Genomic DNA, 22701 nt, shown 5'->3' on the forward strand with positions numbered 1-22701 from the left:
TGCCTAAATTTTCAAAATGAAGACTTCTCAGTGCCTACGATACCTGCAAAAATTCCTTCAGCAAATGAATATGGAAATGTTACATTTGTACTTTACTGTCAGCCTCCAGCTTTCAGAGCAGGCCTTTCAAATATTCCAGGAGATGGGAAGAAAGACTGTACCTATACTGGGACTCTCCCTGCCCTGCTACAACTCTTATTTTTTTCTAAAACCTCTTTGAAAACCTTTCTGGATTTGATTTATTTTTCATCCCAGTCCCAGATAGATACGGGCAATAAGCAAAATGCCCTCTGCTTGCTCCTTTCCAATCTTGTATGCATAGTTATTAATCTTCATAATGTTTCTCAGACAGGTCTTTGTTCCCTAATGACTCCAGGCACACCTTTTGGCATATTTGTAGGGAAAACCCCTGGTGTTTTTCAGGACAGATTTCCCATAGTTCAGTTTATGAACCAAGTTCTGGATGTTTACTTAGGCACTCATTCAAATTTGGACCTAGATTTTTAAAAGTGGCAAGCAATTGCTGCCTGCAGTGTTGCGTGGTTTAAGACTCTTTTTTAGATGCATTTTGAGCACTTAAGATCCTAAGTTTTGTTGTAAGTCAATGTCATTGAAGTTGTCTAAGTCAATTTTTAAAGTGGGCCTTCATTATATCAATCATTTAATCTTAAGATGTGGAGTGAGTCAATGCCTAAATCCTTCTAAAATTGCTACAGAGTTTAGATTACTACATGCCATGTTGCCACTCTCTAGAGTTCTAACATTTCTTTTTCAGAAGAAGGAATAAGAGGAAAATATACCTCATGTATTATAGTGTCAGCCCACTGAATGTGCATTATAACCAAAGCAATAAAATTTATGATAAAATGTGTTATTAAAATCCCATATATCACTGCATAAGATGACCACAGCACAGTCATCTAGTTGACTCTATGGATTTGCAAAGTTTCTGTCTTTCCTCTGAAGTATAAAATATTGGTCACTGCCAAAGATGTTGAAAACTGTATCTGGTTATTCAAGGTGTTTCAATATGGGATGGACAGTCCTCTATTACTCAAGAAGTTTATGGTGTATACCTAAGGAAAATCACATGAGTGAAGAACAATCACCACAAAAGTTTTGCTTCTAAATAATGATTTTGCATCTCTAAGTATAAGTTGTGCTAAATAAAAAGAAGGCTTAGTCAAGATTTTGAAACAGGGGTTCTCCTAACTGTACTTAAAGTGTAGTATGTCATACTGGGTTTTCAGCAATGCAGAAAATGCTGTACAGATCCAGACAAAGCTCTTCTGAATAGTGGACTCCGGTCCTAATGATTTAAAAAGGGGAAACCACAAAACCAGAATTTTACATTTTAAAAAGTATTTTGAAGTTGCACTTTCTGGTTGGTCCCCTCTGCCCCCATTAATCACCAGCACGGGAAAATAACAGAAGAACTAGTTGCATGTGGATAAGGGATCACATTTAAAGAAGTCATTACCTTATATACACAGGATTTTGAATCTAGTATTGATGATAATTTATTGCCCTTAAAATTCTATAAGGACTGTTATCTTAACACATAATGGTTTGTGATTTCCTTTGCCCAAGAAAGAGAGTTTTTTAATAACTGCTACAACACTTGACTGTTTCATTTCACAGGCATAATGAAGTGGATTTTAAACAAAAATAATAACATGCTTTGATGGAATATTTCCATGTGTCTGAGTAAAATCTGTGCCATGAACTCAGCAATCAGTAAGGCCTTCAGATTCACAGCTACTTCAGTGTTTGACACCACTGGTCCCTCTCAAAGGTTAAAATGCACCATTAACTGTCCAGGGTATTATTTATAGCACTTTAAATCAGGAACTAGTTTGTAGCATGGAAAAAGCAATCAGGATTTGTTTTTGTTTTATTGGAATAATTATAAGGGCAAAAGATAAAACTTCTACATACATATATATGTATACATATATAAAATATTTGAGAAAGAGACTTTCAAGTGCATTATGAGAATATGTGGTCAGTGATTGCAGGGGGAAGAGAAGAAACTTAGTAATTTAAAAAACTTAAATGAAAACATGAAATTCTTTACCTCATATGATATGAAGCACTTCCTAGCTGCCCTGTAACACTGGTGGAAATAAGGTGCAGAATTCTCAATGTTAAGTGGGACTCTCTGCCATTGTTCTAAGTCCTCTTTGGAGTAGGCTCCAAAACCTTTGGCAGCCAGAAGAAAAAAAAAGGCAATTAAAATCTCATGATAGGATCTCAAGCTTGGCAACAGGCCCTTCTGAACAACAGTTTTGCATTGCTGCTAGCTCACTTTGTTCCTGGTTTGTTTTTTTTTTTTCTTTGAGCATTTAGTTGGCTCCAGAATCCAAACAGTGTAAACACTGCAGCTAAGATCACAGATATCTTAGATACTGCCATTTATATGCATACTGTGTTGTCTTATTATAGGCAGATAGATAGAACTTCTTTATTAGCCAGTGGAAAAAAAAGGCAGTATTACTCCTTAGTCCTATTAATTAGAATTAAGGAATGAGTTAGTTAAATTTATGAAAGTCTTAACCTCTATGAGAAGGCTTTCTTTTGCTATGTTTCATTTGAACATAATTAATGGGACACTATATTAAGTAGATTAATATTTGGGAAGAATTTTATAATATTCATGCTAACTCTCTCAACTCCCATCATTGACAATAGTGTGATGCTCCCAGCTGAAACAAGGGAACAGCTGCTCCATGGACCTTATTTTAGAACTAACAATTACCTTTTTTACCTCCCCATTCCTCGAGGTGGAATAACCCTTCCCCTGTTACTTTTCAGAGTTTATCTTACTGTTTAGGGTACTTACATTGAAAAGGCTTTTCTATTGTAAAATAGAACACGACCAGCTGGGCAAGTAAGGCCGAGCTAGTCCATATCTCATTCAACAGAATATACTGGACTGAAGTCAATATTTAAGGTTTCCTATATACCAACCACATTTTTATTAATTATTACCTATGCTACCATGCCCTTTCCCCTCCATCCTTTATTGCTCCATAGTCTTCTGCCTTTCAGTATGTAAGGGAGAGGATGACCTCATGAAGAAATCTTGTATATGGGAAACATTGCCAAGCAATTTCTTGGGATGAAGTCTTATTTGCACGTACTGAAAAGCCAAGCCTCCTATTATTGCCTCAATACTTTTCAGTAGTTCACTTTATTAGGCCCCACCTGTGAAGTGGAAAGGAATACGATTATTGAAGAAAGCTTGCTTTTACTTGACAGGTTTCAAGTACCAGATCTAATTATCATGCCATAAACTGACAATTTCAAAGGATAATCCTCTGATAAATACTGTATTAAAGCCAACACATTAAACTCATTTTCTCATTATGCCAATTGGAATGGAAACAATATTTTCCTTGCCATGGGCACATTAGAATGTGGTCAGGCAGAAGCTATAAAAAAACCCAGGTAGCAATTGTATTATAATTAAAGATAATACGTTCAGCTTCAAACATGTGACTGGACAGCAATTCCTGCAGGCATATACTCTCCACAACATGTCATTTTAACAAAGCCACCTGAGAATATGGTGTTCTTGGTGCTACACATTCGTTTGCTCATGTCTATGTATGTACCCAATACTGTCTTTGGACCTTTTGAGTTTCAACCTCATTAGAAAAGAAGAAATGATTCACAGACACTTAAATTATTCAAAAATTCATGAAAATATGAAGATAAATAGAGAGGAGATCCCATAAATTCTGGACAAAGAAAAGGCTGGAGTGTGAGTTCAAAAGTTATAAGACCTAAGAGAATCCACACTGGAGACAGCAGGATCTTTAATATGTGCCAGTCTGTGAACAAACTTCTCTCAGAGCTCATAATCAATCATAAGACAAAAACAGTTACAGTGCTTGTAAAAGTACTCATTTATAAAAAAGGTGATATAATCTGTAAGAGAATAGACAGGGCTGACAGGACTACCCATGTCCCTCAGAGGTGTCTTCTGCAAGCAATACCCAGTAACAGGGATACTCCCTCCACTGAAAGCAAATCATTTTATCTCAACTTTCCTCTTTGATTTACATCTAGAACATCTAGAAGCAAATGCCTAGGTTGACACCATTACTTATTCTCTTTTATAGAAAGCTGATAAAACTAGAAATCTGTGTCATAAAAGCACTATGCCCACCAGTCTATCATCTCCACCCCTTTCAGACAAATATGTCATGAAACATGACAAAAATATACAGATCAGGTCCTCCTCCTACAGTCCTGCTTTCAGATAAGCCATCTACTGAAGGTAGACTCTTTGATAGTGTCACACAAGTGAAAGAAAAATACATATGGAGGGGAGAGAGACTGAGGAAAATGGACAACCTTCTGAGTAACAGAGTCTTCAAATCTGTATGTCATGAAGCCAAAACATAGGAAATGAACAAATCTTGTCACAGCCTTCTCGAGGTACATGTGATATAGCCTGAATCTTCTCTGATTCTGATTCCAGCACCAGCTATTATTATGTTCCTGACATTTTAAACAAAAAGTTAGTGATGTTTTGAAAGACTACAGGTGAACATGGTCTTTCCCACCTCATTTCTGCTCTCCAAGTGACCTGATTTGGTTGAAGAAGGAGTGAAGGACCTGCCCACAAAGGGTTTTCACCCCAAGGTGTAGGCCGTCATGCAGGACAGATCTGAGAAGCATTTCTGTATTGCATTTATTTAAGTCTATGATACTACTCTAGTACTGGTATATGTCTGACCCTCAGCCCACTCACGTCACTACTGGATGCATCTCTGTGAAACAATATACACATCAGTGAACTGGGGTTCTTAATATGTAATTCACCAAGGTATCTTAGTTTAATCCTGTAATTGGCCTGCAAGGATCTTTTGGGTAACTTGGGGGAAGCATCAATACCTCTTTAACCACACAGCACTCACATATGTCAATTTTTGTATTTAGAACCATGTCCCATCAGGACAAGAATGTGAAAATTAATTCAGATGACATGCTGTTGGTATGGTGCAAATAAACAGTGTTCTGACATATCTCAAAGGCATTTGCATAACTGCAAGGTGCAGGTGTTTCCAAGAATCCCTGGCATGGCTTATGAATGCTGGAGTATTTAGCTTCAGGCTTCCTGGACAAAATACACTCCTAACATTATGTCAAGAAAAGAAACATATCAGCTCATAAAATAATTCCTATATCTTACTATATCAGGCAGTGATGACTTTCTGAAGAAGCTACTGATAACTATGGGGGACAAAGAAAAATCCAAAGAGAATATGACCATATAGATGGATATGAACTGGCAATCTTATATACATGAGACATTCAAAACCTTTGGATCAAGTCTTTACAGTAAGTTGGCAATGCTTTGAGATAGACAACTCTTTTCCTGTTGCTTGCAGTTGCCATGAATTTACTGGAAGCACTGACTCACACTTCATTAGTGGTGCCTTGGGTTATTTTTACATTGTTTTTATGGGTTTATAGTATCTGCTATTGTTAAGGCACATATTACTCTTCAGTCTATTTCATTCTTATCTGCCACAATGATTTTTCTGTAAGATATTGAAACCTGAAAAAAATTATCTTTTCAATATCTTGTTTCGACTTAATTCCAAGCAGACAAATCTACGGATGATAAGCTTTCTTCATATAAATCAGTTAATCAAGTAATGGATTGGTTATTAACTAATACATGGAGTTGGCTCCACACCTGAATTCTTCAGAGATAATGAAATGATACCTATTAGAATGATTGCACAGTTCTCTGTGTCTAAACAGAAAACAACACTTTTTCTGTCTGTAAGGAGATCAGGAAAGTGTTAATGTTTTAAATCCCTGGCAAATCTCAGTGGAAAACATCTTTGCTTGTAGTGTTTGTTCACCACATGGTGCATGCTTCAGAAGGTGCTAAATCAGCAAAACTGCTGAATTTGAAATACTGGGAACATTCATCTGCCTCTGAACTCAGTTATGCTATGTGTAAAGATCCTGAATAGAATCTGATACTGTAACAGCAATGTGGAATTGCATATTAAACATACCTAACCTGTCATTAAAAACCTCTAATTGCACCCATCAGATGAGTCTCTGTGCTGCTACTTGTCATGCTATAACTATATATCATTTTAATGGGAGAAGATAGTATTTCTGATTATGTCTCTTAATGTACAGTGTATGAAAGTTATGGGCCTGAACCTGTTCCCATGGAGGTCAATGACAGTTTTGCCATTGTCTTCAATTAGAGCAGGATGAGGTTTTATGACACAAGAGTTTCATTTGCATTAATTAATTTACTTAGTAGGTAATGAAAAACTTGAAAAAACAGCCCTCTAGCTCATGAGTTTGGCACTGTATTTAATACTTTCATTAGGAATAATTGCACTGATAAACTTTTAAGCAGAAATGGGCAAGATGGATCAGTGTATTAGGCAAAACCAAGCTTACCAGCAGTTGACTGGGAAGAGTTGAGACTCCCTTCCTTGCCCTAGCCTTGTTTTCTTTTATTTGTCAGTGACTAGGTCTAGGACATTGAATCTTTAATGCTCAGCAGTGTAAGACGAAAGCACAACAGTTTCATACTTTATGGATTTATATGCTTTATACATCATGGAGACATTTGCCCAGCAGACACTACAGAACTGGCAGCTGATTTTCAGGTCAGCAGCCTCACTGGGAATTGCAAGGATAGATAGGTGAGCAGGCTGAGGTGAAGCCAGGAAATGTGGGAAGATCCACACATGTGGGAAGATACATACAGATGTCTCTGAACACAAACGCAATCATGTGGAAGGAGTCTTATATTGTGTGCTTTGATTTCTTAAATGAAATATAGTGTATCATTCTTCCAACATTTCTTACCATTTTAGCTGTTAATAGCATTGATTATGTTGGCATCAGGCTCGTGCCTGGGACAGATATGAAGCAGCAAAACTAGTGGTAGAGTAGTTCTGCCAAGCTAGCAGGACGGCACTGTGCCTCGTGGGAATGTCAGGTAGTCCTAGAATGCAGAGACTGAAGGGACTGAAGGGTTATAAGAAGTCTATACATAACACCTTTCACAGGAAGGACAGGAACCAAATGATCCGGTGAGCTGGTGACAGCCAAAGGATTTTACAGTGGCTTGCTGGAGGGGTGCTATGACCCAGCAGTGGATGCACTTTTTTGGGATTTCTGTGATTTGGCTGATTTCCACATATTGCTGCATACTTCCCCTGTCATCCTGGCAAAGCCAGCTCTCCTCCTGGGTGCTGCTTCTACAGCCTGCTGATAGTAACTACTCTTTACCCTGTAAGATTTCTGGTTTGGTTGTGTTTGTAAGGTGCTTAGCTCCTCAAGTGTCTGGAACTATAAAGTACCAGGATCAATTGACACCCCATCATTCAGAACTTGAAAACCCATCAGTCTCTGTGTTCAGAGCTTTTTATTAAATTAAGAAGAGGGGAAAAAAAAAAAGTGAGACAATATTGGCTTGGGGTCTGCTTGCCCCCTTTAGCATATTGCCATGATTGTCTTGGAATACTTTTAGGCAAGCACACTGTAGTTTATGGACATTATTGTAGAAATACTTGCTGAGAAAAGCTATTTTATTAATTAAGTAGTTTCACTGTAAACCATGTGATATCCCAGAAGACACTTTATAAATAAAGTGTATTACCATTAGGAGTTTTTCAATGTTCTTTATTTCACAAAGTATTAGTTCACAGCTTAAACTAAATCCATCGAGGTGAAGTTTATCAGTTGAGCACTTTAATAAAATGGTATCAAATGAAATTTCTAGTGGAGACATCAAATGCTTCTTATTTGGCATGATATTTTACATATCTATGTATCACTTCAAACAAGGTAATTGATGCTCCTCTTGTAGAGAAAATTAGTTTGTATGGCAAGAAATGAGCCTATACATCTGCCTCATTTGGACCACTCCTTTCTATATGAGCCTGAAGAAGATTTTCATCTATGTTTCCCAGAAACAATGTTGAATTCAGACTACAAGAACAACTATTTAATTTGAAATTTTATGACACTTTCTGGATTTGTTGCTGTTTGTGGCAATCACATATGGGTAGCAAAAACTAATAAAAAAGCTAGAAATGCTGCAAGGAAAAACACTGAGTTAAGCACATTAAGATAAAAATCCATTTGAGCTGTTTTAAAAAGAAAGGTGGAAAGCTAATGCCTATGCATATGATGTAACATTTAGCTCTTCTTGTTAGCTAGACCATAATTCGTCATATATTCATTTTTCAGGCTGATGGAAGCACTCTTCTGAAGTGCACTTCGACTTTTTAAAAACAACACAGCAGCTCCATTTAACTTTTTTAACTCTTAGCTTACCACTTCACTGATGTTTAGTGGAGGTTTTCAATGTGTCTCTCTGAGAAGTGCCATTTGTTTAGGAAGTTCTTTGTTTCAGTTAAAAGACTGGAAATTTAGAGGCATTGAGCCAGTACTCTGTAGCTTATTGCAAAAGATTTATTTATATTTTACCCTGATTTTGATTCAGTTCTACTTCAAACCAAAGTGAAAACCAGAGCTGTTTTATTTTCCTTGTGAAGGGAAATGTGGCATTACAGAGAAAAGTTTTGCAACTCTAGAAACCCCCTTTTCCCCTCAAATCTACTCTTGCTGCTGCTTCTACAATGTACAGATGAGGGACCTTGAAAAAGGGAATTACTCTGCTCCTCGCAAAACACATGACTAGCATACAGGCACGCAAACTGGCTGTGCCTCGAGGCTTCTGCTAATTATTGTCACATTTACCTCCAAGACTTCAAAGTAACAATTTTTTTCTGGATTACCCAAGGAAACCTGTCCACCTATTGATTTTTCCCTGAAATCTGATCATTGTATCTGGTAGCTATAGTCTTCAGATATTACCTTCTTAAAAAGTTCTTGAAAAGCAGGTGCTGGATGAAGGACGGACAGACAGACAGGCTAATGACGCCACTGCAGAGAGGACTGCCATCCAGACTCAGCGAGTACATATTCTGTTTGGCATGCAGGCTAGTCAACCAGCAGAAGTGTGCTGAAAGGTCAAACAGCACAGCAATCCCTCCAAACTGGCCACTGAAAACGCTGCCCCCCTTCTCACTGATACAGTAAGAGGCATGGAGGGAAAAAAAGAGGGCTGTGCCTCAGATGATAGCGGGTGTCTTATGGCACAGGGGATTGAAGTGATATTATCGCAATAAGGAAAGAATACAGGATCTTCATATGGAAATGCACGGAAAAGTATTCTTCATTAATCCCATTTCCTATGGTATAATTTGTTTTAAATGTGGCTCAATGCATTATATCACAGTTAACTACAGGCTAAAAGAATTAGAAAGAATACTAAATCTAGATCAGAGGTTATCTAGATTTTATTGTTATTTCATCTACCTTTCGAAGAATGATATTTCGCTTTTACTTCTGGAGTACTACTTCTATGACTACTACTACGAGTACTACTGCTAGTAGCAGTGCTACTGCTGAACCCAGGACATGGAGAATGCAACAGGATGTTTATGCATGTTTATCCACTCTTTATTGCTCCAAAATTATAATTAGATATTGAGGTTATATAGGGGATAATGAAAGGTTTATACAAAATCTAACTTCAGTCAAATAGAGCTTCCCTCCCCTATTTTTTCCCAAAATTATGCTCAGCTGCAGAACACCCATCAGAGCATCTCCATACATCTTGAAGAGGAGAAATGGGGAGAGGAGGAGTCTTTATTCCTTTAGTATTTGATTTAAGATGTCTAAGAACAAAGGGCTGGATACAAACAGGAACAAACAGATTTAGTTTGAGCTGAAACCTCACAATTCCTATTCATCCAGTCGTCTCCACACTTCATTGGAAGTATTTGCATGGTGAGCAGCAGAGGTCATCTTCTGTGATGCTTGGGGAGTTACCTTTGGCTTGCTTTCATAGACTTTAGCAAGACAAAATATCCACTGAAATCTCACACCTGTGCCAAAACTAAATTTCAGGATGTTCCATTTGAATCAATCCAGCTGGAAAATCACCTCAAAACAGGATCTTAGAGAAATTCTGAAGCCTTTATCTGATATGAGTTTTTTTAATAAGATTTTTTTTAAACAAGACACTGAATTTGAACTTCATAAGATACGGTTTTTTTTTTTTTGTCTAATAAAATATTGGATAATTCACAATCCTATACAAACTAATGGATGCTCAGGTAAAAAGAAATGCTTAGGCAAAAATGTTCTCATAACACGTAATGCTTAGAAAACATCATTCAAAGATATACTTATTATCCTGTAGTTTTGATCATGTAAACACCAATCTTTCCAGAGGTAATTCTTAGTTAGGTAAAATTAGACACTGCTGGAATATATTCAAATACAAAAATGAAGAATTATGCCCTTGTTGCTTGATCTTCGGAAAGGTGAAGACTTCAGCATCAAAAATCATAGTTCTGAAGGTTGAGCAGGTAGTCATGATAGGGCGCATAGCAAATGATTAAGGGGACTATTCTCAATCTTTTTTATAAATGGCATGTCACCTTAACACAGAAAAGTACACCAGATATGTAACTCAGACATGAAACAGTGACACTAAGGTCTCCAAATTGTGTAGAAAAAAGCAATTTTTCATCTTATAAACAAAGAAACAAGCACTCAGTGTTCAAAACTTTCAGTCTCACTGAGTACATTTTAGTTCCATTAGGTGGTCATCAAAGCATCCCATAAATTGAAGAGTGTGTTCAGCTCATGTTCATGGGCTGAATTCCATGGCTGAATTCTAAGTGCAGGACCATGTTTTCACATCCTAACGAAGTACAGCCAGTGCAACCCAACTGTGCAAACAATACTTGAATGCTTCAAAGATTTTGTTTCTGTATAAAATGCTGGTGAGAGGACAGCAAAATAGGAAGCTTTCATGGAAATGGATTCTGAACAGAAGATGATACACAAAATTTTAATGAGTTGTTACATGAAGTACTAACTCTTCTTTATGCTTCAAAGCTAATTTGTAAACTTATTCTCAAAACAACTGCTGTGATGTCCTGAATGTAAGTCTGCCTGTGAGGAAATCATTTTAATTTGAGCAGTATAGCAAATCCTAAGGAAACGTTAACCATGTTTTGCCCCAGGACAAAGTGTTCAGAGGCTCTTTTCCACTGCTAGAGGCACCACAGCCACAGTCAAAATGCATAAAGAGTTGCCATGTGTAGAGCACTGTCATTCAATGACCTAATTTTCTAATTTTTTTCAAACCCAGAACTTTTTGCACTTCTTCATAAAGAAAGCGCTTCTGTAAAAGAAGTCTGTGCTCCTTCTGTTTAACAGCTATATGTGCATGCCAGGAATCTTTGCCAACTACTACTTAATGTAATTAAATAATTAAAAATTATAAATATTCTGATTATTGACTAGCTATTTTGTTTTGCATTTGTCAAATGAAGACAAGCAGCCAACGGGATAAACAGATGTGAACACAGAGTAGCCTCAAAAGGGCTGCCACAGCTTGTGTGAAATAGTGCAGGAAGCAGTGCAAGGAGCACGCTCTGTAATCCAATTAATTTTCTGTTAAAGGACATGTAGAGAACCAGCAGCAGCTGCATGTAGGTCCTGTTTCCTTCTTCTCCTAGAATCTAAAGTCTAAAAGCATGGCTGCAGAAAGTGGAACGTTTCATGGAAAAACACTGGATTTCCCAGCATGCTGGATGTTGGGTTTCCTCAGGGGAGCAAGGCGGCAATGATGCTGCTCCTTAATGGGAAACTTTATTCTTCCCACAGCTGCATTACTGTAGGCTCTCTGCAGATTCAGGTAGGCTATTCCTCCTGAAGTCCTGTTTTTTTCTAGCTTTCCCCACACAGAAGGACAACAGAATTCTGTGTGTTCCCTGTGTTGTTGCTACCCACACATCAAGAACCCCTGATCTATGGGCCTGATTAGGAGAGGCAGCATGTCTGGTTTTGATGAGACACAAGCTCTGGAATCCACAGAAACCAGGCTGAAACAGTGCTGAAGCCAGACTTGTTTCAGTGAAGGAGTCTGTTTTGAATTATGCTTCCTATTAGCAGTAGATTTAAAAATTAGGGAACTATGAGTAAATCTGGAACTTAACAAGGCTTAAAATAGGCTTGGGTCACAAATCTTGCTAACTGTGTAATGGACTGGTCTGCAGTGCAACAACAAGGAGGTTTTCAAGAAAAAAAAAAAAAGAGTAGAAAAACCTCATAGTGACTAAAATGAGTAGAAAAACCCCACAGTGACTAAAATGACCCCATAGTGACTAAAAGGGGGGGGAGATGGGAGAAGGGAATAATAAAGGTAAGTTATTTCTTCTCATTTTGTGTTCTGAAACTCAGGGAAAGGCCACACAAATGGTAAACATATGGAATAAATTATCAGGAAAAGTGATCGCAAAACAAAGACTACAGCAGAATTCAAGTGACACTTTTCTGGAACAGAAATGGATGGAGCCATAAAGTCAACACAAGAAAGTAGGATTATGATTAACCTGAAAAAGGGCAAGCAAATTAAAGTACAAGCCATTTTCCCATTCCTTATGGCAGTTTCCCAAGGCTGCACATCTGAAATGCATAATTTAATGTAAGCCCAAAGAGCCCTCCTTACTAACCACTGAAAAATTAATCAAATGTTTTCATACCAGAAGATAGTAGGTGTTTATATAAATAGAGGCAAGATATATTTATACACATATGCACCCAGATGAATGTGCATGTTTATTTTGAAATTAGATAACATAAAAATCATTATGTGACATTATACAGGTCAGTTAGTTAACTGCTTGAGTTTCATTCACGCTGGCCATAAAACCAGGTAATAAAGCTGCAATGCTTTGAAAACACAGATGTATTTGAAATGAGTTGTTCCATGTAATTAAAAGAGATGTGAGAGGTCAGGAGAACAATATAACCTAACACCATACCTACACTGCAAACTTCAGGTGCCACAGCTACATCAAGCAGAAATGAAAAACTGTTTAATACCTGATTGATGCAGCTGTACTGCCAGCTGTGCCACAAGTGGTAATATAATTACAGTAGTATAAATGTGGAATTTCATAAGTGTAACTTCTCTTCCTTGCTGTTTTTCTATAGTGGTATGACATACAGTTGTGCTAACATAACTGCAGCTCTAACACAAACATCATTCTCCAGTAATAACACAGATACAGCCAAAACCACCAAGGTCACAGAAGGCACATGGTCAGAGTTTACTTTAACTATTTCTACAGTAAACATATTACATCACTGATGTGCTCCAAATACATATGACTAGAGATCTGTGGGAGAAGTATATCCAAGCTGCGCCATAAGCAAAACCTGCACAAAGTTGTCCGTTCCAACAGCCCACCCGCGTTGCTTAGAAACAGCATCTCTTCCTGCCGCTGCCCACGCATGTGCGCTAAGACATCAGACCAACAGGCCAGCTGCCACCGCTTCACTTTCCGTTTCTTATTTCACTGCATGCCTCACTCGTGTATGCGATTTCCTCAAGTTCTCTGGCTTCATTTTGCCAGCTGCAAACACAAGGACACCGCACAGCTGCAGCATTAGGCTGGGCTGCAGTGGCCTACCCCAACCCCTCAGTCTGGCAACGACACCAGGTCTGCTACCCCAAACCCACGCTCTAGCAATGACAGCAGGGCGGGCTGGAAGAGGTGAAACCGGCAAAGAACCTTGTTTCCTGGACAGCGCCATCCCACCGGCTATCAAGTGATTTGAAGCCAGCACCGTGCTCCAAATGCAGGCAGGAAAAGTACTTAAGAGAAACCAGGTCTAACATTTATCACTCTTCATATCCGGCTACGCCCCAATCTGTGGCTGTGAGGGGAAGCCGGAACCACCAACGCTCAGCTCGGGAAGGGCCTGAGGCTCGGGCGGGACAATCAATGAACCAATCAGAGAGGAACTTCCGGGCACTCTTATCCAATAGCCAACTTCTGCTGGGCTTCGGGGCGGAGGCGAGCAGACGACTAAAGCTGAGCGCCATGTTGGATTCTGGCAGGAGGGAGGGGCCTACGCCGCGCTCTCACGCTGAATGGCTGCCGGCAGGGGTCACGTGGGATGCAGCCCTCTCGGCGGGGCGTTGCTAAGGGGACCCTCAGCCGCGGGTGTAAACATCGGGAGTGGGGATGAGGCGCATGCGCGAAAGCAGAAGGCGGAGAAAGCATCGCCAAGCCCCGCCTCCGTTGCGGTAAGCTCCACCCCCGGTGCAGAAAGCCCCGCCCCTGTGGTTCTTGGCCGTGTCATTGCGGCCGGGGGGTGGAGCCTCCGCTTCCTCCCTGGCGGGACTGGGACTGGGACTAGCCCTGGAGTCCTGCCCCGGGGTGTCCCCGGCTGCCCCCGCCATGCACGGCGCACTCGCCATCCCCAACGAGGTCTGTAGCCTCCTCGCAGGTACGGCCGGCCGGCGGCTGGGAGGGAAGGAGGAGGAGGAGGAGGGAAGAAGGAAGGAATGAAGGAAGGAAAGAAGGGAGAGAGGGAGGGAGGGAGTGCTTCCTGGGGGGGCGGGCAGTGAGCAGGGCGGAGGGGCGGCCGAGGGGGACGGGCCAGCGGTGAGGGGGGCCGGGCCGGGCCGGCAGGGGGTGTGACGGCCCGGAGTAGCCGGCGCGGCCGGGGATTGCAGGGGAATCAGCCCCTTGAGATGCATCCCCGCCGGAGCGTGCCTCGCTTCCACTTTGTGTGTTCAGGGCTTCCCTCCCCTCGTCAAGTTCTCTTTCCCGGTTACTTCCTCCCGCTGTACCCTGGCAGCGGCCGCCCTCCGGCGCCGGGCTGCGGTTCCCTCCCCGTCGCTTCTCGCCGCACCCGAAATGAGGAAGGAGCGAGGTCCCGCTCCTGGCCTGTCTCTCTGCCGTCGGGCTGCGGCTGGGCATTCGCACCCGCCCGTTGCCTCTGGGCAGGAGTAAGGAGCGTGGGAATTTTCCCCTTCAGGCTGCGTTGCACCGTGCTGTTCCGGTGTCAACAAGGCCCTTTCCCCGAATTAACGGCAACAACCCCCCCCCCCCCCAACTTTCCCGCTAAACAACCGAGGCTAACGATATGGAAGTGAGTTAAGATATCACTGAATTGCTGGCATATTGTCATATCAGTCAAATACGTCTGACTCCGGCTGTCCATGCCCTTACGGGTATGTTGGAGCACAGGAGTGGGACGATTTCTCACCATGAAAGGTTATCAGCAATGGTGTTAGTAGGGACTTAAAAATACCGGTAGTGATGTTCATGTACATTTCACTTTTGAAATTTATTTTGTGTTGTTCATTAAAATAAACTGTTCATTTCCAGTCTGGGATTTCTTATACCTAGAGGAAAAAGTGATAAAAGGCTTTGCTATCCTGAAACAATTTTAATATAAGTGGGAGTCTGTTTTGGGAGCTTCTGTTTCTGCCACTGGGACTTGTGTAGCTCTGATTAAGTCATCCAAATGCTTTTCAAAATCTTCCCGCTGAAATCGACTACTCACTACTGGGCAGAATGTAAAGTAGCTTATCACCTTTGAAGGTTGTTCTTTTTTGTAACACTTTGATTGTAACAGTTAGTGCTTCAAACATTCTGCTCTTACCACATCTTCTCATCTTTAAAGCAATTGTGCCAACTGTCTTAAGTGTTTTGTTAACTGCTGTGGTGAGTATATTGTTTACAAATCATACCGCCTGTAGTAAAATCTGCATCAAAAGTCACCAGAAAAAAAAGGTTTTTGATGATTTCTTATTATGGCATAGATTCTTAATAATAATAGTAAAAAAAGTAAAAATAGCCTTAGATAGCCTTTGTAAAACGCTGATATATTCTGTGACATTACTGTGTTCTGAAGCTTTTGATCGCAGGAAGTGTGTGTGTGATTCAGAGCTATATTCCAGTCGTCAGGTGAAGCTGATCTTGAAATGCTTCAATGTTTTAAGTGCTTCTAGGATTTATTTGTTTTTTTTTTTTTTTAGGGAATGGTGTGATGCAGGTGGAATCATTCAAGACTGTGATTTGTTTGTCATAGTGCCTCATTTTTGAAACTTGTTCTTCTCCCCATCTTTATCCAGTCTACCATGGGAAGAGTGATACAAAAGTTTGTAATTTGAAGTGAAACTGAGAACACCTGTTTTCCCTCAAGGGGGATGTGTGTATGTTATTTCAGAGTCACTATGATCAATGACTTAAGTTAAATATCTAGGTATCTAGGTACAACCCCCTAGGTTGTACTGTGTGTACAGCTTCAGCTTTTCTGGAATGAGGTGGTTTCTTTAGTGTTGTCTATAGAACTGAAGCAAAGAATGGAATGATTTACCTATGATCTTTAAATCTTTGTTATTACGGTAGCATAAATGCTACGTAATACATCTTTACAATTATAAAGGTAGTATTTTCAACTTAATTTGCATTCATACACAAGTCTGGTCTGGTACTCAATGCAAAATTAACTTAACACTTGTTAATTTTATGGCAGCTTAATTATGGAGTAACCAGAAATCAACAGGATGGAAATGGGGTAGGGAGGAACAACTAACAGTTTGTAACTTTTACTTCTGACTTGCAGAATTATCAAAGGGAAATAAATTTAAGGGTAATTCTGGTTGTATAATGTAAAAAATCACTAATCTTTTTTAAAACAAATACGACATTACTTTTTACAGTTTGTGTGTTGTTAACCTCTCGTCTCGTCCCTTCCCCCCCCCCCTTTTTTTTTTGTTTTGTTTCTTTGTTAAGGTGAGCAGTTAAGTGCATGAAATTTAGAAACTGGAGTAATTCAGACCGTATGAGCAATTCTACTGACATGTTTAGGTTCTGTTAATCTTTATTTATGTAGTCTCCTGCTTCTTTTTGCTCAAGCTATTCAAGTAGTGAAGATGTATGGTAATGGAGGAAGGAAGGGAGCTCTGTAATATCTTTACTATTCATTAAGCAACTCTTACACAATACAAGGACTGCAGTGAGTAGGTAGTTATTAATTTCTGCATGCTCTTCTTCGAGGGTGCTTCTTAATGTATTATTTTAATGGCTCACAAGTATTGATTCAGCACCTCTTTGAGATGAGGAAATATTGTTTTCCCGTCTGTAAAATTAGTGTAATAAACAAGATGTGATCTGGGGTTGCAAAAAATAATCAATGGTGGAACAGAATTAGAATTCAAATTCACCTGTCTCCATGCCGTACTAATTTCTCCAGTAAATAAAGTGAGATGGGTATCTATATTCAGTGGCCATTAGAAGTGCTGGGTACTTCTTCATATCAGGTTCTGTTGAGGATATGCAGTTAATGTCTAGCAAGAAGCATCATTTTTTTTTAACCCAGTATTCACATAGCAGTGAGGCAGTGACAGATACAAAATCTCATAAATATTGTGCTCTTCTTCATCTCCTTGGCCTTTTTGCCTACAACTCCCAACTCCTGAAACAAGTGGAGGAGTAATCATATGGATTTCTTTATCCCTCCTTAGCCTTGATTGATTGTTGGAGTACTGTCCAGCCACTATGCTGGACAAGTAAGGGTCCTACTGGAAAACATACTAAGTGCTCCTGTAGTTAAACATGGTGATAATGGGAGTAAACACACCAGGGGATGAATTAAAGTTGCACGGGAAACTTTCTGACTTGGGAGTGCTTTTCTTTGAACCTAAACAATATTATATCTGTAACGTAATAACAAATTCTGTCACACATGCTGGCAGGGTCATTATAGTTGCATGTCAGTGGCACTGAAACGTTCCAGGCAGAAGCACAGCTTGAGCTCAGGGCTAACTGCATTAGCTGGAAACAGGAGGAAGCTGTTTCTGTAAAGTTGAAGGGGAAAGGTCAGTGTGGCAATAGGCTTAAGGCAGAAGACGTTGAGGATTTCACAATCCTGTCCTCTGACTTGTTCAAGTGGTGGGAAGGAAACACTGGAGACAGAAACAGGGTCCTCTGGTCATGGATTGAGCTTTGGGTGGAAGGAGAAAGTAATCTTGTTCCTATCTTCCTCTTTACACCTGGGAGGTGTGTGGCAGTGTATGTAACTTATTTCTTCCCTGCCCATGTCTCTGAACCTTCTAGATGATGCTTGAGATTTTGGGGAATTTAGTGAAGGAAGCCTAGCCCTGTTGTGTCTATTCTTTTGAAAAGGTATCCCCTGTCATGTTTGTATGTTCAGGACCATTCTGTGGGTGTTTGACAAAATAGGATATTACTTGTGTGGTGTTTGTTTATTTGTCAAATTATTATTGGTTATGTAAGTAGTTGGAGGCCTGCTCATTTTTACTGTTCCTTACTCTTTGATGCATGCCCTATGTTTTGGCTTTTCCACAGCTGAGGAGGATTTTGGAGGCTGCTTCTTCCCCAGAGGCATATTATTTTTCCAGTAACACAAATCAGACTCGTTGCTTCAGTTGTCTTGATTGAAAAAAAAAAATAAAAATCTTAATTTTATATATCCCCCTGCCCCCCCCCCCCCCCCCCCAGTAATGGAGATTTAGTTGGAATTAAGAATTCTTTATTTTGTAAGAGTTCTTGATGGTGTCATGATCATTAGATACATTACTGTTTATGTCTTCACTCTCTGTGATACCTGTGACTACAGTAAGGGTCCTATTACTTTTTTAAAAATTCTATTTTTCTTTTCACATTTTGCAGTATTTCCAGTTTGGTTTTTTTTTGTATTCATATTTTAAAAGTCACAAAGATTTTTTTTTTTGCTATGAAAATGGCATAAAACTCTTTCTTGAGTTCATACGGAACCTTATATCCAGTCCCAATTTCCATTTTCCTTGTTCTACTAAACAAGACCCCAGAACTAAACAGAAAACAACATTCTTGTGGTAGACCGTTTCCACCACGAGATTACTGAGTTTGTTTAAATGCTGAGTCATGTTGTCCAAATTGCGGTTTTTTTTCAATGTGATTTTTTTTTTTTTCTTTATTTGAGTTAATATCGTTTGCCCACTTGTTCAGTTACGTCCTGGAAATGGCATGCAGAAGAGGGCAAGGCAGGGAAACTACAAGACAGCAGATCCAGTGTATGAGTTTAATTTTGCTTGCATCTTATTTTTGGCCCTTACAGTAGTTATATTTACCCCTGATGCTCAGAAAATGAACTGTCCTTTTGTGACCTCTTGCCAGCTGTTGCTGGACCTACTCCTTACATTCCTGTCATAGAGAAAGCCACCTGGGTACAGTGTAGCTCTTCTTCATTGGCTGTTTCAATTTTAAAAGGATATTGTTAAAACTTCACTCTTTGCTTCCAAGTATCATTTTCATAACTCCAAGGCTTTAATGAATGCTTGGTTCTTGCTGAAGAATCCATCTTTACAAGATAAACCAGGGTGACTATTGGAGACATTTTCTGAGCAGACATGTATTTACAGCTTTGGTAATATATACGTATTTCAATAGTAATGGAATAAAAATAGAAAGAGTGAGGTGAAAAAATGCAGGGAGGCATTCCCGGTAAGAAATAACTTCCAGTGATTTGAAACATAGTTCAATTGTCTCTGCCATAAATTTGAGAATAAGTGTCGTACACGGGTGATAAAAATGGCACAGGCTATTTTTTATATACTCATTATTCACTTAGTTTGTCTTTTTCAATTAACGTGGAGTCTGTCTTTCTCATCTGACTGGGTTTACGTTTCTTTCATAATCATATGTCAACAAACCACAATAGATGCAGCATAATGTGGCACATAGTGTAAATCTTTAGGTTAATCCTTAACATTTTTTATTATAGTTCATTTAGAATCACTTTGTAAGCTGATCATGATTTGTACTGGTGTGTTTTTTTTCATGATACGTTTAATATGTTACAGCTTCATCTTTTCTCACATCTTTAATGTAGAGGGAGGATGCTCAACTACTCAGCCAGTGAGATTAGGTGCATGTAGTCCTTGATTATGATTTTTCTTCTTGAACTTCTTAAGCGATGTCTTATCTATTTGCTTCATTTGAGAAATCTTAGCAGTCAGTGTGTATTTCTGCTTTCTAAATCACAGATGAAACCACTGAGTCTCAGTGTTTTCATTAAACTGACTTTGTGTGTAGCAACATAGCAAGATAGCCATGCTTTTGTGGATTTAAGGTACAGCAGTTTCTAAAGGTGGTCCATTTCAGGATTTTGCGCTAAAAAGGAATGCTCACCTATTTCTTAGGTTTGATCAAAGTGACTGACGCATTTTGACACCTCAGAATGTGTCAGTTACTTTTATTTTACATCATGTATTCTGTTTCTGTATATGTACATTTTTTTAAAGACAATTTAGCAAACTCTGGACAGAGACTTTTAAATGTAGCTGGGGAGGATGTGGGGAGAGCAGAAGCAAAATTCTTGCATATTTCTTGATTCAAGAGGACAGGCAGTCACAGATACGGCTTGATAATTTGTCTTCAGACCTATTCCCTACTAATGAGTTGCATGAAAACTTTGAAATCAAATTAATTGCCTTTTAATGCCAGTCCATGTAAAGCTGAAAGATACAGTCTCTTTCATGCTGGTCACCTTTGGACAGTGTGTACACAAATGTGCCTAGCTTGTGTTACCTTCCAAAATTCTCTGGTCTGCTTTCCCAAATTCTCTGGCTTGCAGCCAGCTTCTAGCTCTCTCAAGCCTTGAGGTGGAGGAGAATGATGAGAGAAGGCTGGTGGCTGCTGACCTGCCATTCCCTTCTTGTGTGACTGGCAGCACATCCAGCAGGTGACACCACGCAAGTGGCCCTTGTCATATGATGAATGCATGTCCAGCCACAAAACAGCAGCATACATTCTCCTTGGGTAATGGGCAGGGTGCTGCCTTCAAGCTCTGCTATGTGAGTGGAAACACACCTATCTCATTGCCAGTTTATGATTGTTCTCTGTCATTTGAATGGTCTGAAGTCATCAGGTGATGAAGAAGTGACTGACTTTTTGATAGTGTGATGGACAACATTTTGGTTATCTGTTAGAGGAAGGGAAAAAGGAAGACCCAGGGAACAGTCTTTGAGTCCCTCTATGAGAGTGTGTTTGACCCACCCTGACACAACAATGAGGTAGTTCTGTCCCAAGTATATTTGTTTATTAAGTGTGAATTATGATCACGATATTAAACCCTGTAAACAACAAAAGTGCTGTGATGTTATGAGTAACACTCTGTAATACAGCACTTGCTTTGGGCTAAAAATTTACAGCGTTCTTGAAAAAGCCCATCTGCGTAGTTTCAGCCTTCATGAAAGGAAATAGTGCCAAAGACTTATACCAATGAAAAACTTGCAGTGTTGTCTGTTTATAATCATTGAAGTAGTGAGAACCACAAAATGTTTTAACAATGAAGTGCAAAATAAATCTTAGCTTTTTTTCCTTGTAAAAGGAATGTAGATGAAAATAGAATTAAAATGGCCTTTTAGCTTTTGATTGTTGTATGAACTAGCAATTAAGCTTTGAAACTATACGAGCTGGTTGAAGTGGACAGAACTGGACTGTGGTGTGACTTCCTTTTTCTGTCAGTTTGTAACCTGTATTGACAGAGCAATTTGTGAGTGAATCATATCAATTGCATCTTTCAGTTCAGCAGCTATTTTTCATTTCTGGAGGCATATAAATTTTCTGGGCTATGGCTAATGCGAAGTAGAATTACAAGCTTTAAGAATTGGAGCAACAAAGATGGGTATTCAAGCTATCAGGAAGTCTAACACAGAAGCTTTAAAAATGTTGGTGTTGAATAGCTTTCCAAAGTTTATTTATCTTTGAAATGTTAGTGTTTTCAATGGAAACACCTGAGTCCCTGCAATGTGTGGTAACTAAGTAGGTGCTCATTTTGTTAAGAACGAACAATTTATGGAAATAATTTGTTTTGTTTGTTGTGTGGTAACCAATTAGTGAAAGTGCTTTAAAGTTGGAAATCTGCTCAAAGATGTTTTGTTTGGAGTTTATCTTTTATTCCTTTTTAAATTCCTCAATGGACCAACTGCTACTGAAGCATAAAGAAACATGTCTACTCTCAAGTGCTTGTGACTAGTAGTTTACACTTTCCTTTTCTGTATCGCATTAAACTAGCAGAGGAGGTGTCAATTTTGGATCATCCTGGAGAAAGAAGAGCAAGTAGGTGACTAGAATAGTGGTGAGAAATAGGTAAATATTTTTGCTTGTTTGAAGTTCACTGTATATGACTTGGATCGTGTTATACTGAGTCCTGAGTCCTCTTTTCATTCCAAGGTATATCACTTAATGGAATGTAAGAGAAACTGCATAAACATTCCCTTATGTTAAGCCAGTGAGGAAGCTTTCTCTTAACAGCCAGGACTGCTTCTTCCATACTCTTCCCTAGTGTTGGAAGTACAGATAGTGAAGAGATGATCACAATTTAGATATCCTGAACTTTCTTGCTTCTTGTCCAGAGGAACTAAATTACTCCTCTCCTGTGCATCTGCCACATCCAGGATGAATTTACAACACTGGATAAGAACATGGCTTGAGCAAGTTATATAACAGTCTGTGTAATTGTGCATAGATAAGAAAAATCTGTGATACAGTAAAGCGTGCTTTTCAACTAAATTGCTTCTTTAGCATCCTATTGAATATTGTGTGTGTGTCAGAAGTGGAAATTCTTACTTATGATAATCAACTTGTTTTCTCTTCCCCACATATTCCGTAATTGTGTTACCTCAACATTTGTATTTGAAAAAAGCTTTGACAGTCAGGTCAAAACCTGTGATGGCAGAGTTCTCACCTGGATTTTGAGCTTTTCTCAGAAGTGAAGAAGCCCACTGAGCTTAGGTGAAGACTT

At 39.4% G+C, this 22701-nt stretch overlaps 1 protein-coding gene across 3 annotated transcripts in view; it reads left to right on the forward strand.

The window, feature by feature from the left end:
• The first annotated feature begins 14258 nt into the window (after positions 1 to 14258).
• SKAP2 (src kinase associated phosphoprotein 2) overlaps positions 14259 to 22701 on the forward strand; it is a 114725-nt gene continuing 106282 nt past the window's right edge. Inside the window, exon 1 of one of the 3 annotated variants that reach the window (XM_061375087.1) lies at positions 14259 to 14385. In XM_061375087.1, coding sequence (XP_061231071.1) covers positions 14337 to 14385 — 49 coding nt within the window. In that variant the 5' untranslated portion in view covers positions 14259 to 14336. Of the gene's footprint in view, positions 14386 to 16686; positions 16733 to 22701 lie in introns of those variants that run through there. The other 2 variants (XM_061375089.1, XM_061375088.1) reach the window with 2 other exon arrangements.

Source organism: Neopsephotus bourkii, unplaced genomic scaffold (assembly GCF_033783945.1).
Source record: "Neopsephotus bourkii isolate Nb327-2 ecotype Australia unplaced genomic scaffold, CSIRO-AGI_Nbou_v1 NB_1656, whole genome shotgun sequence".
Classification (NCBI taxonomy): Eukaryota; Metazoa; Chordata; class Aves; order Psittaciformes; family Psittacidae; genus Neopsephotus; species Neopsephotus bourkii.